This window comes from Hyperoodon ampullatus, assembly GCF_949752795.1.
Source record: "Hyperoodon ampullatus genome assembly, chromosome: 3".
Classification (NCBI taxonomy): domain Eukaryota; kingdom Metazoa; phylum Chordata; class Mammalia; order Artiodactyla; family Ziphiidae; genus Hyperoodon; species Hyperoodon ampullatus.
Genome location: NC_136916.1, coordinates 86,840,923 through 86,858,999, shown reverse-complemented (window position 1 = coordinate 86,858,999; position 18,077 = coordinate 86,840,923). Strand labels below are relative to the sequence as shown.

The 18,077-nt window shown below is 37.9% G+C and overlaps 1 protein-coding gene across 1 annotated transcript in view; it reads right to left on the bottom strand.

The window, feature by feature from the left end:
- Positions 1-10,422: 10,422 nt before the first annotated feature.
- The window catches only part of SPPL2A (signal peptide peptidase like 2A), a gene marked incomplete at its 5' end in the record, with an annotated part of 49,860 nt that continues 42,205 nt past the window's right edge, over positions 10,423-18,077 (bottom strand). Inside the window, one exon of the mRNA XM_079701228.1 lies at positions 10,423-10,661. Coding sequence (XP_079557354.1) covers positions 10,590-10,661 — 72 coding nt within the window. The 3' untranslated portion in view covers positions 10,423-10,589. The remainder of the gene's footprint in view (positions 10,662-18,077) is intronic.

Sequence of the window (18,077 nt, the reverse complement as noted above, 5' to 3'; positions counted from 1 at the left end):
AAGGCCTACAATGTCTGGTTGTCCCACACTTAATAATGCTAAGATTAATCAATGATTTCAGGTGCTGACAGATTTAGCCCTCCTCTCATCTAATGGTTTTATACACTTATGATCATTGCCTAAACCAATTATTTCGTTTGGGATTACAAAATTGTTATTTTCTAATCCTATCATTCATGAAGAGCCACACATCTCCTCTTGTACTTCATGTAGCTGGGCAAATTTTTTTCCCTGACTCTGGCAGAAAACTGGAGGTTTGTTCTTTGGAGAGAGTAAAACAGGGGTTTTACTGGCTGGGATGATACCAGTTACAATCGAGGGTGTGCATGGGTAACAGACTGAAAATTGTGTTTGAGTGAACGTTTGCATGTAGAATGCTGAGACCCTCAACACTTTCCCAACCACATGACTCCAAGAGATTTGGAGACATTTTTCTGAGGAATCTAATCAGCCCAAGAGAAAACATTTAAATATACTGGTATTGGGGTTTCCCAGCAGCAAAGCCAGATCATCCTACAATGTACCTCACATTTAATAAGCCCATTTATATGCTCAGTGTCCAACTGTATTTTTAGCCTCTCACTCTTAAACATGAGCAGAAAACTAAAGATTACCTTCTCTCTGAAGAAAGCTTCTAAGAAATAACACACAAAAATGGAATTGGAAGGGCTTCCCTGGTGGTGCAGTGGTTGAGAGTCCGCCTGCCGATGCAGGGGACACGGGTTCGTGCCCCCTTCCAGGAGGATCCCACACGCCGCGGAGCGGCTGGGCCCGTGAGCCATGGCCGCTGAGCCTGCGCGTCCGGAGCCTGTGCTGCGCAACGGGAGAGGCCACAGCAGTGAGAGGCCCGTGTACCGCAAAAAAAAAAAAAAAAAAAGGAATTGGAAGAAAACGGTGGTTATACACAGGACAATTTCAAAAACAAGCAAACAGAAACCCTATGATTAATATTTTCAGAGCGTTAAGAGAATATATGGCATCAATGAAACAGCAATAGAATACAATAAAAAATAAAGTGTCAGAGAGCAAAAAGAGCTCTTGGAAATTTTTAAATGTTAGCAGAAATAAATTCAATAAAAGGATTAGATAATGTTAAGGAAATCTTCCAGATAATGGGCAAAAAGACAAGAGGTGGAATATTTGAGAAAACAGGTAAGACAGGAGGTACAACATCAATATATTAGGGATTCCAGAAAGAAACAACAGAGAAAATGAAGGGGAGGAAATAACCAAATAATTTAAGAAAATATCCCAAAATTGAAGGACAGAGGTTACTAGGCTGAAGGGTCCCATTGTAAGATCAGCATAATGGATGAAAATAAACCCATTCTAAGTATACTTTGGAACATACTTATACTAAGAAGTATCCATTGTTTATCTAAAATTCAAATTTAAATGGGCATCCTGTATTTGATCTGGGAAACCTACATTGACCTTATCATTACCAGTAATGGCAATTCCTCATAATTTCCATTTCTAACAATCATCTTGGACCACCACTTTCCATCTACTGAACTTTTTCTACTATTCCAAACCCAACAATCATTCCGTTCTATAGGTATCTATAATGCATTTATCCTAACACCTTTTCACTATCATTTACTGCCCCCCCAAACCCTCATGTTCTTCTTTACCTAGTTTAAATTTCATGGTTAATAAGTTATATTCACTCCTTCACACACATCCTAAATTCCCTTGCTCCTCTTTTGCTTTTGAATTTGCTTGGCTAAATCACAGCCCTGGTTCAATTCAATATTATACCTGTATAACTGAATGTGGCTGGGGAAACACACACATACATACACACACAAACAGAAAGTCCAATTTAAATTTAAGACCACAGACCTCATGATATGCCCCTGATGCAACTATATCATACTATATTTCCTTAGACCAGTAGTTCTCAAAGTGTGGTCCGCTGGCCAGCAGTACCAACTTCATCTGGGAACTTGTTAGAAATGGAAATTCTTGGTTGGATTCCACCCCAGACCTGAATTAGAAAATCTGAGACTGGGGCCCAGCTCCCTGTGGTTCAATAAGCCTTTCAAGTGAGTCTGATATGCCTGGTCTCAAATTTTAGCTTGTAAAAGAATCACCTGTAAAGCTTGTTAAAAACCAGATTGCTGTACCCCACCCTTGGAATTTCTGATTCAGGTCTGGGTGGGGACCAAAATTTTGCATATTTAACCAAGTAATGCAGTTGCTGAGCCAGAGACCACACTTTGAGAACCTGTCCCTATACCAATCATTCTTGCTTTTGAAAGATTAACTTTTTTCTTTCTCTTCAAACTTCCTGCATCTGCTCCCGAAACTGACTCAGCTGATGACCCTGATTAGCACTTCATTGGCAGACTATAAAAGCAATCAGAATAGAACTTCCCATGCCCACACCTATCACATCTACCTCCCTATTATGCATTTATACTTACATACACTACCTTATCTCCAGTTACTGGAGGTGAACGCTCCATATTTCTATTTAATGCAAGCCCTTCCACTTGGGCACTAGATCCCATCACCTCTGGCCTACTTAAGGAAATAAATTTAGTTAATTCTCCAATCTCTTTCCAACATCATCAAAATATCCCCTTTTATTGGATCCCCATTAACATTCAAAAATGCTGTTATTTCTTCCCTTGTCAATACCCCACCCCCATTCCAAACTTCTTTCTTTTTTTAAAAAAATTTTAATTTTTTTAAACTTTTTATTTTATATTGGAGTATAGTTGGTTAACAATGTTGTGACAGTGACAGTTTCAGGTGTACAGCAAAGTGATTCAGTTATACATGTACATGTATCTATTCTTTTTCAAATTCTTTTCCCATTTACCAAACTTATTTCTTGAGCCCATTTCTTGTCTTCCTTTTTAATAAAACTCCATAAAGGAATTGTATTTGTTCTTTCCACATTTATCTCTTCCCATTCCAAACAGTGATACCTAAACTGAGATTTGAAGGGTCTATAGGGGATGGCTGGGTGTGGGAGGTGGGAGTGTGTGCAGAAGAGCTTCCTAGGAAGAGTGTAAGGGGGCAGGAATGAAGGAGAGGAAAGTAATGGGAGATTAAGTTGGAAAGTAACAGGGACTAGAAAAACCACATTAAGGTATTTAGACTATTCTTAAACAAATTTGGTGCTATTAAAGATTTTTTAAAAGTGCTTGAATTGCATGATCAGATTTTCATCTTGGAAAGATCACTGGCTATGATATGGAAGGGGGATTGATAGTGAAATTAATATTTGGAAGACCAGTTAAAAGTCTGTTACAGGGCTTCCCTGGTGGTGCAGTGGTTGAGAGTCCGCCTGCCGATGCAGGGGACACAAGTTCGTGCCCCGGTCCGGGAAGATCCCACATGCCACAGAGCGGCTAGGCCCGTGAGCCATGGTCGCTGAGCCTGCGCGTCTGGAGCCTGTGTTCCGCAACGGGAGAGGCCACAACAGTGAGAGGCCCGCGTACCGAAAAAAAAAAAAAAAAAAAAAAATCTGTTAACAGTACAGATGAATTAAATTGAGTTAGTGGCAGTGGGGACGGCGAGTACCAGGTTTCTTTGAGAGACGTTTGGAAGAGTATGGAGAGGACTTGGCACCTGCATTTGTCTATTTTATTTCTTTGCACTGAAAGGGGCTGGAGTAGATTTTATAGAAAAAATAATAACACGTGAGGCTTCAATCAGTGTTCCAAACACATATAATAAATTTTTGGATGAAGCACTCATTTGTAAAAAATTACTTGGGTTTCCATAGCTAGCAGAGCCTATTAACACGTAACTATTAATTAGAATCCAATTGATACCTTTCCCACTTATCTAAAGAAGTGACCCTATGATCTAAATTGGAAAGTTGTTTTTAACATAATGACATGCCAAACCATAGACTTTCATTTACAGCTAAGGTTAAGAACTATTTACAGTAAACTTTCAAGTTGTGAACTTTCAAAGATGCAAACCTGTGTTTGCGTGTCCAATCACGTAAGTTAGTTCACATGTCTGGCGTATGTTGTCACGTGCATGCATCCTCTACAAGTCGTTGTGCTTTTTTGTACCAGAGAAAGGACGAAGAGAGACAAGAGGAAGAAGTAACTGAAGAACTAAAGAGATTCATTATGCAGGAAATGGCAAGGGGATTGTCTTTATTTGAGGAGGCACTATTAGTTTTCTTTTGTTTTTAATTTATTTTTGGCTGTGTTGGGTCTTTTTTTTTTTTTTGGCGGTACGCGGGCCTCTCACTGCCGTGGCCTCTCCCGTTGCGGAGCACAGGCTCCGGACGCGCAGGCTCAGCGGCCATGGCTCACGGGCCCAGCCGCTCCGCGGCACATGGGATCCTCCCAGACCGGGGCACGAACCCGTATCCCCTGCATCAGCAGGCGGACTCTCAACCACTGCGCCACCAGGGAGGCCCTGTGTTGGGTCTTAGTTGCCGCACGTGGGATCTTTTGTTGCAGCACACGGGCTTCTCTCTAGTTGTGGTGCGTGGGCTCAGTAGTTGTGGCGTGCCTGCTTAGTTGCCCCGTAACATGTGGGATCTTAGTTCCCTGACCAGGGATCGAACCCTCATCCCCTGCATTAGAAGGCGGATTCTCAACCACTGGACCACCAGGGAAGTCCTGAGGCACTGTTAGTTTTTGAGACACAGGACCAGAGCATAGAATGGTACACGAAGTTTGCAGCAGCCGTTCAGAATGCAATCCAGTGCTATCGTGTCATCTATGATGAGAAAAAATGAGCTACTACCCAGACATCACTGGATCGTTTTTTCAAGAGGGTAGATAGAATTGAATCCAGCAAGGAAACGGAACCCGTGTCATCTATGTCAGGCATGAGTGAAATTGCAGCTTGCCCTCCTTGTCTCCTATTGCTGACGATCCTTCAGCTCTACCATCTCCCACCTCCTCTCCCTCCTCCAGTCAGTAACTCTTCTTGCCTGTTCACTCAATGCCAGCCCCTGTATGCCAGCTGTTGTACTGTACTACTGTACTTTTCAAGGTACTGTACTGTAAGATTAAAAATGTTTTATTTTTTGTGTTTGTGTTTTCTTAATGTATTATTTGTATGAAAAGTATTATAAACTTATTACCCTATATAGCCGATTGTGTTAGTTGGGCACCTAGGTTTTGTTGGACTTATGAACAAATTGGACCTATGAACACGGTCTCAGAATGGAACTCGTTCGTATGTAGGGGACTTACTGTACCCATAACCTCCTAAGAGAGCTGTTAAGAATTAGTGCCTAACTGCAATTTACAGACCTCTCTCTCCAGAATTCTGCCGAGTCTGGCTATTGCTGCAAGTGCAAAGTGTCTATTCTAAGAGCTCATATGCAGGTAGTTGAAATTTCCACAATTTTTAGGAAGGATACTTTGTTATCATTAGTGTTGCCTGGAATTGGACATTGTTTTCCATTGTCAGTGCTTTTCAGTGATTCATTATTTTTACTTTTGCCTTTTTTTTTTGGCTGTGCCACACAGCTTGTGGGATCTTAGTTCCTGGACCAGGGACTGAACCCTGGCTCCGGCAGTGAAAGCACTGAGTCCTAACCACTGGACGGCCAGGGAATTCCCACTTTTGCTTTATTTTTAATTTGTTGTGGGTCATTTGGTTAAGGGCCACAAAGAAATATTAAGTTGAGAACTTCTGATCTCAATTCTAGAGTCTTCATGGGATTCTAGAAATGGGAATGAGCTCATAAAATTTAGTTCTACTCCTATTTTCTAGCAAAAAATGAATTTCAAGCTAATACATTTGTACACAACATAAATTTTAAGACAAAAAACATGACAAGTGGTTAAATATTCTCCCTTTACTCCCACTATACATATTAGACTGTTTCCAAGGCTTACTATCTTAAGGAAAATATATGAGTAATTTATTAGTTAACCATCTATTAGTATGAATACCTATTAAGAGGAAAATAATTCAATAGATTTTTATGATTTGTATTTTTAATCTTCATATAAGTATATGATAGAAAATGTAAAAGGTACAAGAGTATACAGTGAAAAATGTCTCGCTCTCACTCCTGTGCTCAACCCATCTTACTCCCTCTCTTCTTAAAGAGCGCCTCTCTTTCCAGTTTCTTATGCATCTTTTCAGGTATATGGGCCTGTGGGATGAAACAAGGTTCCTCTGAACAGGACTCCTCAACATATGGTCAAGACAAAACCACTACAGATACATATCTGGGCCATCCACAACTAAGTTAAAAAAAAAATACCCTGTACAATGGCAGCAGGGATCTTAGTAATTTGTGAGAACATAACAAGCAAAGCTGCAAATGTCAGGGATGTTCATTACAACAGGTAGGATAGTTTCTTGGTAAAAAAAAGTCTATAGATATATCAATCCAATAAATATTTATTAAGAGCTATTATGGGGCTTCCCTGGTGGCGCAGTGGTTGAGAGTCTGCCTGCCGATGCAGGAGACGCGGGTTCGTGCCCCGGTTTGGGAGGATCCCACATGCTGTGGAGCGACTGGGCCCGTGAGCCATGGCCACTGAGCCTGCGCGTCTGGAGCCCGTGCTCCGCAACGGGAGAGGCCACAACAGTGAGAGGCCCGCGTACCGCAAAAAAAAAAAAAAAAAAAAAAAAAAAAAAAAAAAAAGAGCTATTATGTATCAATATAAATTTCCGGTAAATGACACTTATGGAATCTAGGTTTATGGATAATTTATCAGATTTAAAATAACTACACAATTTCATAAGTGATTATTATCATTTTCACCTTATGTGAACATGATCTAGTAGCTTTTAGTTCTTCAATTATTTTTCACCATTCAAAATAAAACAAACTCGAATTTTATTTTAAAATAGAATTTATTGAATACCACAGTGAATTCAATACATTAAAAAAAACTGTTTTTCTTGTCAGTATTGGCACATAATGAAGAGTTTTAAAGCACTGCCAAATTAACACTTCAAAAAATTTTAAATCATGTTCCATAAAAAAATAAAGCCTAGTAGTGCTATAAAAGTACTAATTTACACTAACATATCAAAGTGTTAAAAGAAAAGAATTTCACACTCAAACCTCCATCTAAGAAGTAAAAATTCAATCATGTACTTTAAAAAAGATTCTCATATGATCAAAAGACAACAGAAGGTATAAAACAAGCAAAACCCACCTAATTTACATTGACTTGTCTCATTGGGAAATCTCAAGGCTAACCAGATAAACTTTAGATACTGAAAAAAAATCCATATTCCAAAGGAAAATAAGTTGTTTACTTGTTATGCCTAATTAAAGAAACAAATAATGACATTAAATATTCCACATTTTTTTCTTTTAGTTGCCCCTTAATTGCAAATAATGTAGGACTATTCTAAAAAATTTAGTTAAAAATATTTTCCCCAATGAACATTTTCTTAGATACAGAAGCTGTCCTTATGGAAACATTAAACAAGAAAATTTACATATATGATTTTCACTGTAATATGGCCTGTATATTACTCTTATAAATCATTTTGTTTACTCTGAAAATTCAGTAATCCAGATTGTGAGTACTACATAATTTCTTTCAAATTCCAAAAGGTTAAGTCATTTGATTCAGGTCTCTTGAATTTATAGAGTATCTTTCTTCCAGGAAGCATAAACTGATTTTTATTCAGTATTTTGATTTTATTTTCATTACCCTCCCCTACCTCCTTTAGAATTACCTCTGAGGCAAATAGAGCACTGAAAATAAATTTTTTAAACTGTAAAATGGGTTGTTTGGCATAACAACTTTTTTCCTTGTTAATGGGAAAATATAAAGCCTTTCAAACTAGTACAATCCACTAGTCTGAAAAGCAATTCCTGTTTGTGAAGTCTCATTAGCTGAGATCAAGTTGACAGTTTAGAGACGAAACTTAAATAAATTAGTTTCTGCTTATATCTAAGGCAGAAATTAAAAAAACAAAGGAAAACTGGAAAGCTCATTTGTATTTACTCTAAATGTACAATTTCATCAAAATCTCTATGAACATGTAACTAAAATCAATGAATGCCAAGAGCAGATGGGTTAAAATTTTCTTCCTTCAAAAGAGAAATAAATTGCCGAGTCTACTAATAAGGTATTGCTAATCTAAAAAAAAAAAATCTACAAGCCAGAAGGAAACATAACATAGCAAAATATCAAAGTCCTTTCCCACTAACCTCATATTTATCTTTGCCAAACTAAACTGAAGTAAAAATCATTGACTTTACAATTTGAGGTATTTAATAATTTCTGTTTGATAAACTACAAAAGTGTTTATAGGGAATTTCTCAGACTATTTTTATTTATTTATTTATTTATTTATTTATTATTTATTTATTTATTTATTTATTTATTATTATTTTTTTTGCAGTAAGTAATCTCCTACAATATATCTTATTGTTTTAAAGACATGTTTAGGAAAAAAACAAACTTCTCTTCCCCTTAAAGTTATTGGTGGTGGGAGGGCAAGAGAGGAAGAAATGATACAGTCTTCTAAAGCCAAATTTCCATCTCTGTTATCTTTTGCTTATATTTTGATTCCCCAAATAAAATATTTCTGCACTTTATTGTAATTTCTATAAATATTTTCAGTTCAGTTGCTAGAAGGCCTAAGTACAATATAAAGTTGATATTGAAGATGGAGAAACTTAAGAAATTTCACTTTTTATGTTATTTCTATTTAATCTGTAAGATTTAAATAGCAAACTAGAACAAGGTTATACCTTCTTGATGGTTGGATAAAGTTGGTTGGATAAAGTAGAATTTGCTTCGAAGAATTAAGATTCCAGACTTCTAGATGTAAAATTTTCTCTTAACATTCTTCATAAAATGTGGTTGAGGGTTTTGAATATTTTAAAGCTGGGATAAGAGTGCAGATAATTTTACTTAAAAAAGCTGTATTTTGGCAAACATTTTATTGATATTATAAATGAAAATATAGTTGGAGCTTTAACATGGCACTTAATCTGTTCTATCAGAGTCTGCCAAATAAATTAAATTCTTTGGGAAAAATTCAAACTTTATATTATAGAGGCAAAATTAACATGAACTCTTACTTGTCAGATACTTATTTGTCATTTGCCATAAACCAAATGACCCATAAGTGTATTAAGTAGAAAGAAGGGCTGACTGTCAAGGGAGCTTCTACATCTAAAAATTACTCAGCAACTTAACAATTAATCAAAAGCATCTAATTCCCTCAAATACTAAATTTAGTTCAAACATCAAAGGTCTGATCCATTTTTAAAGGCATTAGCTTTATCTTTTAATCAGTTAAACTGGCCTTAGGATGAAAAATCATGGATTTGTTCACATATCTTGTACATTATTCACAGAGAAATACAAAATCCTGCTGTCTTTGCAATCACTTTTCATTTGGGAATTTCTTAGAGAAAATAAAAGAAAATGGAAAGATAATGTGATCTATGACTCCCAGGATAATGTTCAAGTCCACATCTGAGATTTAGCAAAGAATGAGAAAGATTTTTTCAAGTTGGAAGATACCAAAGGGATTAGTTGCTCTAACATACTCATTTTGCAGATGAGAAAGCTGAGATACAGTTTTATTGAGCTAATAAAATTTACTCAAACTCTTGTAATTGAATTGAGACTAACACCCAGTCTCCTGTCTTCTGTCTCCAATTCTTTTCTCTGAAGCACGCTTTGTATATTAGTAAACCATTCTCCATCCAAATTTTAAAAAGTTAACAGTGGTTTCCTATGGAGAAAGGAGTAGGGATCAGGGGAAAAAAAGGTAGGGGAGGGGATTATTAGGGATGTTAACACTCAAACAATGAGTCATATGTATTAATACATAATTTAATAAGAAAAATAATTTTTATAAAATATTAAGTCTTAACATTAGCAGAACCAAACTTCAGAGATCAGAAATACCATAGTGGAATTAAATGTTAGTTTAGAAATTCAAGCTACATCTTCAAGGAAACAGCAGAACTGAAAACTGTGGATTTCAGTTTTTGTTTCCTTTTAATGACTAGTTCTATATATTATGTTTCTCTATATCTGGAAAAATATTCTAATATAATACATATGTAGTCTGAAGTAATTTAGGTTCTCAAGTTTAAAAAAGGATTGGGATTTTTTAAAACTTATGCTACAAAAATACACATTTATTTATATTCCCAAATTATATATTTCTAACCTCTGCAGTGATAAAAGGTCTAAAATTCCATTGCTAAACTGCCTTCTTACATGGTCTTAAACAGTTATTTCTATAGAGCATAAAATTTGCATAATTCTTTACAGTAAAATCTGCTCAGAAACTCACTTTGACAAATACTTTTAACTATCATTAGAGTTGAAAGAAAGAGATTTCAGTAAGAAAAGTACAGGGGTGGGTGAAGACTTTTTTTTTAGAAAAATATACTGTATATATTACATCTTGAAAATTACACAGACCATATGCTTTTATTTAATGTGAAGGCACAACTTTAACATAGTTTAAAGCAAATGTATTTTAATTACTTATCATGTAGTCGTCAGTACCAGCTCTTAAAAATACATATTTGCAAGCACATCATTGAAGTTCTTTCAGATTGTCAATTCAAAAGCCAATTTAAAACGGCTAACTCTATTTGTAGAAAATCAATTGACACATTATTGCAAGTCCACATAATATTATTATTGGACAATCTGTTCACCAGCAGTCACAGGGTTTTCTTCATTTGTTGCAGAGTCCAGATGGTTCATCATCTAGGCATAAATAAAAGATGTTAGGAAATGCAAATTTTCAACTTGTCCCCAGTATTCACTAATTTGGCAAAAGGAGTCCCAGTGTTTAAGAGACACAGAGTGCTCCATGGAACCGAGCACTCCTTTTGGAGCAATGTACTGTTTCAACATCCACAGTCTTAAGGAAGGACATGCTCAGGGTGACAATGACTCTTTCAGGAAGCTTAATCATTAGACTAGGGCCGATCTGATAAGTGCTTTCTCTGGATCTTCCACTATTTCCATCTCCCAATATGAATACTGCCCTGCATGGCAGTGGGAATATCCATCACAAGATATTCCTGATGCTTATTCCAGGACACTATTCCAAGCAGTGTCCGCTCCTACAGGTGGAAAAACTAAAAATGGCACCACAAATCACTGTGAGAATACCAGCTGGTTCAGGGACAGTATAACCTGGTTGACACCTTGAACTGACCTTAGGATCATTTAAAAATGATACATGGGGCTTCCCTGGTGGCGCAGTGGTTGAGAGTCCGCCTGCCGATGCAGGGGACGCGGGTTCGTGCCCCGGTCTGGGAGGATCCCACATGCCGCGGAGCGGCTAGGCCCGTGAGCCATGGCTACTGGGCCTGCGCGTCCAGAGCCTGTGCTCCGCAACGGGAGAGGCCACAGCAGTGAGAAGCCCACGTAATGCAAAAAAAAAAAAAAAAAAAAAAAAAAATGATACATGAAAATATTAAAAAGACTGTATGACAAAAATTTCTACTAAGGGCAAAGATATTAAAGGTACTTAAAAGTCAAATGATATCTGAAAACAAAAACAAGAATATACTTGCCATAGACTATTTTAGGGGAATTACCAGTTGAACTTCTCTCAAATGATCACTTCAGTTCCTCCCATATTCTCATAAAAATCTTTGCATGTTTGGGAATGAAGGAAGAAAGACTTAAATGTTTTCAGTGTTTTTACCCTGTTCTTCAGATAAAACTAAGTAAAAATAGGAAAAAAGGGACTTCCCTGGTGATGCAGTGGTTAAGAATCCACCTGCCAATGCAGGGGACACGGGTTCGAACCCTGGTCCAGGAAGATCCCACATGCCATGGAGCAACTAAGCCCATGCACCACAACTACTGAGCCTGCGTTCTAGAGCCCATGAGCCACAACTACTGAGCCCACATGCCGCAACTACTGAGCCCACGAGCCACTACTGAAGCCTACGCACCAAGAGCCCGTGCTCCGCAACAAAGAGAAGCCACTGCAATGAGAAGCCCGCACACCACAACGAAGAGTAGCCCCTGCTCACTGCAACTAGAGAAAGCCCATGTGCAGCAACGACCCAATGCAGCCAAAATTTAATTAATTAATTAATTTTAAAAAATTAAGTGTGACCTATAAAAAAATAGGAAAAGAAAAAGTACTTAATGTCTTTCTGAAGATTGTCAAAGATTTTTAGATTGGTGATTAGATTTAAGTATTGTGATGTAGTTTTTCCCTTCCCCTTTATTAAGAAGTAGAAGACAAGCAAGATAAATGTTCCCATTTTTATAAACTGATTCTAAAAGCTTTAGTGTTTTTTGGAAGAGGAAGCAGAGAGAGCAAGAATTTCCAAATGGGGTCTCTGGACGTGCCAGACAAAGAAGAATACAAACATGAGCTGAGGCTTTCAGCTGACAACTGTCTCAAGTGATGGAGACAGCTTATAAAACCCAAACCTGCTGATGCTCTGTGAGTCATTTCAAGCCCCTAAACAATCAGTTTTGAGGTCCTCTATTTGCCAAAGATATCCCCTAGATTAATGTAGTTGCATATTCATAGCACTTCTGCGGTAGGTCGGCAGGGGGGCGCATAAAAACCAAATCAAGATAGGTAACACAAAAGACGAAGTTGCTGAAGAGCTGATTTTAGTCACAATTTAAATGAGAGAGGGAAAGAAGAAGCACATAAGATATATTTAGCCCCCCTCTTTTTCTAGCAATTTATAGACACTCCGGTGTAAGAGGCTGGAGCTGTGCAGACAGAGAACTGCAGAATGGATGTTGGGGAAAAACCCTCTTTCTTCCCCAAGACCTGCTGATCCTGATAACTGTAACCTAACGAAATAATAGCCTACATAACTCTAAGTTATAATGTGCCTCTTCTTTCCTAATCCTCTGGTACCTCATTGGCACTGTAATCTAATCTCTAAATATAAAAATATATTAGTTAAAAAGAAAAAAACTTGTAAAATCAACTTATTGAGAAGTGACATCTCTACTCTGTATTTACTTTTCTTTACTGACTTTTCAAAAAAAAAACAACACAGAAAAATAAAGAGCAAACTTGAAATAGGATTTTAAAAACACAAGAAAAATTAACATAGATAATAAAATTAACCAGAAAATTCATGTAAATTTTTTTCTTAATATTTGTAAATAGGCAAGCTCAATTTAGAAAAGATGTTCTCTGAAACTGGGTCGGCTAGCCTGGCATTTACTGATAGCTCTGAACCAATCTCCAAAAACAGCCTAATAAAATGCTCATTAAAGTGCAGTAACTGGAGAGTTGTTGATACTACAGCAGAGTTGTTCTAAGTATCTCTGTATTCTGACTTGTCAGTTACAGCTTGTGACTTCTAAAAATAATTAGAAGCACTAGTGACATTTAACAGAGACAAACCCACTGTTTACTGGATATTAACAAAGTGAAAACTTACTTCCCACCCAGAGTAAAACAGCCCATTGGAGGTTGCTGCATAAATCTAACTCCGCTGATTCAGGATTAGAAACAAAAAAATTCTCCCCAAAGGCTGATTTCTATTAATTGTTCTATATGCCAAAGTAATTATGCCACCGCTTCATTTTTCTCCTTAGAGAAAAAACACCTTAATTTTCTCTACACTCATTATAAAATAAGGGAAACTGAATATTGTAGCTCTTAAAGCACTCCAGAAAAATAGTTCATAAAAATATAGTGTAAGTAGCTTTGAGCTATAGAAAAGAATATACAATTAAGATATCCAAACTAGTATCATTTACTGAAATCCTGTAGGAAATTTCACTTTTTTGATTAGAGAAATTCATGGAAGGGCTGAATGACTCCCAAGTAAAATACTAAAGTATCTCTATGAAGTCTCTAAGTTTCAGCAAAAAACAAGGTATAATTTGCCCTTTGAAAACAGTATAAAAAGGCTATCAGGGCTACCCATGACTTTTAAAAATCTCCAGTGGAAAAGTCCTGCTTTCTACTACTCTTACACTCAATGATAATATCAGGCATTAGAATGAATCAAATGATAACAGCATTAAAAAATGTGCTGTTAGATTCTGATTTTAATTTATACTATTTGCTTTACATTTGATTTTTTTTTCAAAACAGTAGCAAAAACTTTTGGCACTTGCAAAAAATGGTTACATATAAAGACTGTAGAGATATGTCTAGTTTAATGTTTCAAAAGTGCCACACTTTTACAATACCTTATTAACATTTTTGGTAATTTTATGAAGGCTGCTAAAACACAACCCAGAAGCTTACACACACACACAAAAGTGATTAAAGGTCAGTGCCTTAAGGACTGAACATTATAATTGCTTTGCATGAAGAATTTCAATAACATAGACGGAGAATTTACAGTGTATAAAACACTGTTATGGGCTTCCCTGGTGGCACAGTGGTTGAGAGTCCGCCTGCCGATGCAGGGGACACGGGTTCGTGCCCCGGTCCGGGAAGATCCCACATGCCGCGGAGCGGCTGGGCCCGTGAGCCATGGCCGCTGAGCCTGCGCGTCTGGAGCCTGTGCTCCACAACGGGAGAGGCCACAGCAGTGAGAGGCCCGTGTACTGAAAAAAAAAAAAAAAAAAAAAAAAACACTGTTATCAGCACTGTGGGTTCCTAACACCTAGGAGCTAATAACTTAAGTGAGGGAAGCATACACAAATATCTACACTACAAGGCAGGTGTTAATAAGTATTTAAAGTCAAAGTCTAAAAAAAATATGGGGAAAGGTGAACCTGATTTCAGTTGGAGAACTCTTGGATATCTGCTTGGAGAAGGCAGATTTTGAGTTGGAAGTTATATAAGGGATATTCTGGAAAGAGATAATGGAGGTAGGGGGAGAAGAGGGAAAGGATTATTATACTGTTAGCCAAAGAGGTGAACCAGTAATGGCCTGAGGGTTGTCTTCAGGGCTGATTCTCAGGCCTCTCCTACACTAAGTCCATACCTAGTCTCCCTTTATTTTCCCAAGCTTGTTGAGGTTCCCTGTTCTACTTCCAAAGCCTCTGCTAGCCTTATCTGATTTCAACATCCACTTGCCTCACTAAGCTTTGGGCTAACCTACCTCTATAGATTAGATTCTCCTACCTCCCTGTAAATCCAAACTCATTTTATGAACGAGGAGTCTTCAGAGATTAAATAATTTGCCAGAACTGATGCCAAAGTTATAATATACTGTCTTCCACAAATGACAATATTTAAGCTAAATTAAGTTGGACTTTAAAGGTTGGACAAAAGGAATGAGAGATTTTCTTTTTCACATTAACAGAAGGCATTACATTCTATAACTTTTAAAAAGGCTAGTTTTTTGGAAAAATAGACTCTCTCCTGGCAGCAGTTTATAATATTCTGCAACTAGCTTGCCTAAAATTTCAGGAAATGTCCATGCTTAATATTTTCTGTGGGAAAATGACCATGTTTAACAAAATCTTTTCTCTGAGGCTTGCGATGGCCTTTTACAAATAAGTTAAAAGGAAGCAGATTTAACAAAGACCCAAAGTTTTAATATCCAAACCAGGAAAGTAGAAATCAGTTAATGAATTGAAAAATAACCACCAAACCAACAAATAAACCAAAACAAAAAAACTCAATTCCTACAAATAATAATAGCAAATACATTTATAGTGCTAACAACATGCCAGGTACTGTACTAAGCAATTTGCATCTATTACAACAACCTTCTGAAGCAGGTTGATTATTATCCCATCTTACACTGGAGGAAACTGAGGCACCGAGAAGCTAAGTAACTTGTCTAACGTCACATGGCTAATAATTAACAAAATCAGAATTCAAACTTAGGCAGTCTGGCACCAGACTCCATGCTTTTTATTACTATGTGGTATTTTATATTCTGAATGTCTTATGTAATAAAATTATGATACCATACTACAAAACTGAGAAGTGTATTACCAAAATTGTCCTATTTTTTGACACTTTAAAATGGATTTTCCTACAATCAACTGTCTTATTTAGCGTCTATGTCTTAGAGTGAAGGCCCTGGAGTCCATCCTTCTGTAACTATTTACCGTGGCTTTGTGTCCAGCTGCAATGATCTTTAACTTTATATGTAGCTGTTGTGAATCAGAATCATCATTTCTTTCAAGGTCACAATTTTTAAGAATGAAACTTGAATGGTCCAGGACAGAGCACTTATTCATAGGGAATATAAATGCATCCCTTGGTTGAAGTCCATTCTTACCTACCATCCCCATTCTCCTCAATAAAAAGCATGGAGAGAGAAAGGAGGAAAGGTGCTATAATAAACCATCTGATCCTGAAAGCTGCATGAAAGGGGAAGGAAAAATTTACAAGTAAAAATAAAATGCTGGTGATGAAAATAACAACATACTTAATTCTGTAAGATAGTACCATGTGCTCTCATTAACTGTCCCAAATTTAAATTTTAACCCTAAACGAAGTTTCCCCATGTTGCTCATCCTCTTTGTCCTGACTTGCCTCATAATCAGTTAATAAGATAAGTGCCCCTAAAAGGAGAAACCTCTTGGTCACAGTTCTGTCCTGAGCCTTTTCTTCTCCCTCTACATTCTCACTCACGGAGTATGCTAGTGACACTCCCAAATTTCTGTCTCTAGCTAGGCCTGTCTCCTGCATATCAGGAGATGTTTATTCAACTGCTTACTTCTCTTTTCCTGGTAGTCCCATAGGTATTCTGAAATGTCCAACACTGAATTCATCATCTTATCTCTCAAATCTGTTGCCCTTCTTAATCTCAGTGAGTGGTGTCACCATCCACCCACTCAGCTGCCCAAGCCAAAAATCTTGGACTCCACTTCCTCTCCCTAAACTGCTTCTATCACCAGATCACATTAATAATGCCTCTAGGGCTTCCCTGATGGCGCAGTGGTTGAGAGTCTGCCTGCCGATGCAGGGGACACGGGTTCGTGCCCTAGTCCGGGAAGATCCCACGTGCCGCGGAGCGGCTGGGCCCGTGAGCCATGGCCGCTGAGCCTGCGCATCCGGAGCCTGCGCTCCGCGACGGGAGAGGAGGCCCGCGTACCGCAAAAATAAATAAATAAATAAATAAAAATAATAATAATGCCTCTAAATTTCTCTTGACCTTGTTCACTTCTCTCAATCTCACTACCTTTCTAATTCTGGCTACCACTGCTTCTAATTGTAATAGCTGCCTCAAGTTTTGCTCCCTCCTCCAATCCATTTTCTAGATTTCTTAAAACTCCTAAAATGGTCTCCAATATTGTTAGGATAGAGTCCAAGCTCTTGAACCTGGCTTACAACACCCTACAGACTCTTTCCCTTGCGTCCTTCTCCAGTTTTCATCTCCTACTGCTCCCCTATTCTTACTCAATAGGATAGCTATCCTAAACTTCATTTTGTTCCTAAATCTGTCAATGCTCTTCCCTCCAAGCCTTTGAAGTTATGGTTCCCTCAATATGGAACACATGGCTCAGTCTTAAAGTCTCAACATAAACTTAACATTCTTTTTTTTCTTTTTGGCTGTGTTGGGTCTTTGTTGCTGTGCACGGACTTTCTCTAGTTGTGGCCAGCGGGGGCTACTCTTCATTGCGGTGCGCAGGCTTCTCATTGTGGTGGCTTTTCTTGTTGTACAGCACAGGCTCTAGGCGTGCGGGATTCAGTAGTTGCAGCACGCAGACTCAGTAGTTGTGGCTCGCGGGCTCTAGAGCGCAGGCTCAGTAGTCGTGGCGCACAGGCTTAGTTGCTCCATGGCATGTGGCATCTTCCCGGACCAGGGCTCGAACCCTTGTCCCCTGCATTGGCAGGCGGATTCTTAACCACTGCACCAACAGGGAAGTCCCATAAACTTAACATTCTTTAAGAAGCTTCCCTTCCTCAAATCACCTTTGACTGTCTCAAAACCATAAGCACTGGGTGTCCCACTTCTAGTTTTCATGGCACCTGCCATAACTAACATTCATCACACCTTATTGTTAGTGACTCTATTTGTATCCTCCACTAGACTCTAACTTTCAAGAGGCCGTGAGAGTAGGCCTGCTTCTAACTTGTTCATCTTTTATCAACAGCACCTACAACAGTACCTGGCTCAATAGAACTGCTCAATAAACATTTGCTAAGTGAAGAAATAGAAAATTATTTTTTAAAAATGATGACATAGAGCACTTCTTGGGATGTGACTTCCAAAAACTAGCATTAGGGACTTCCCTGGTGGCACAGTGGTTAAGACT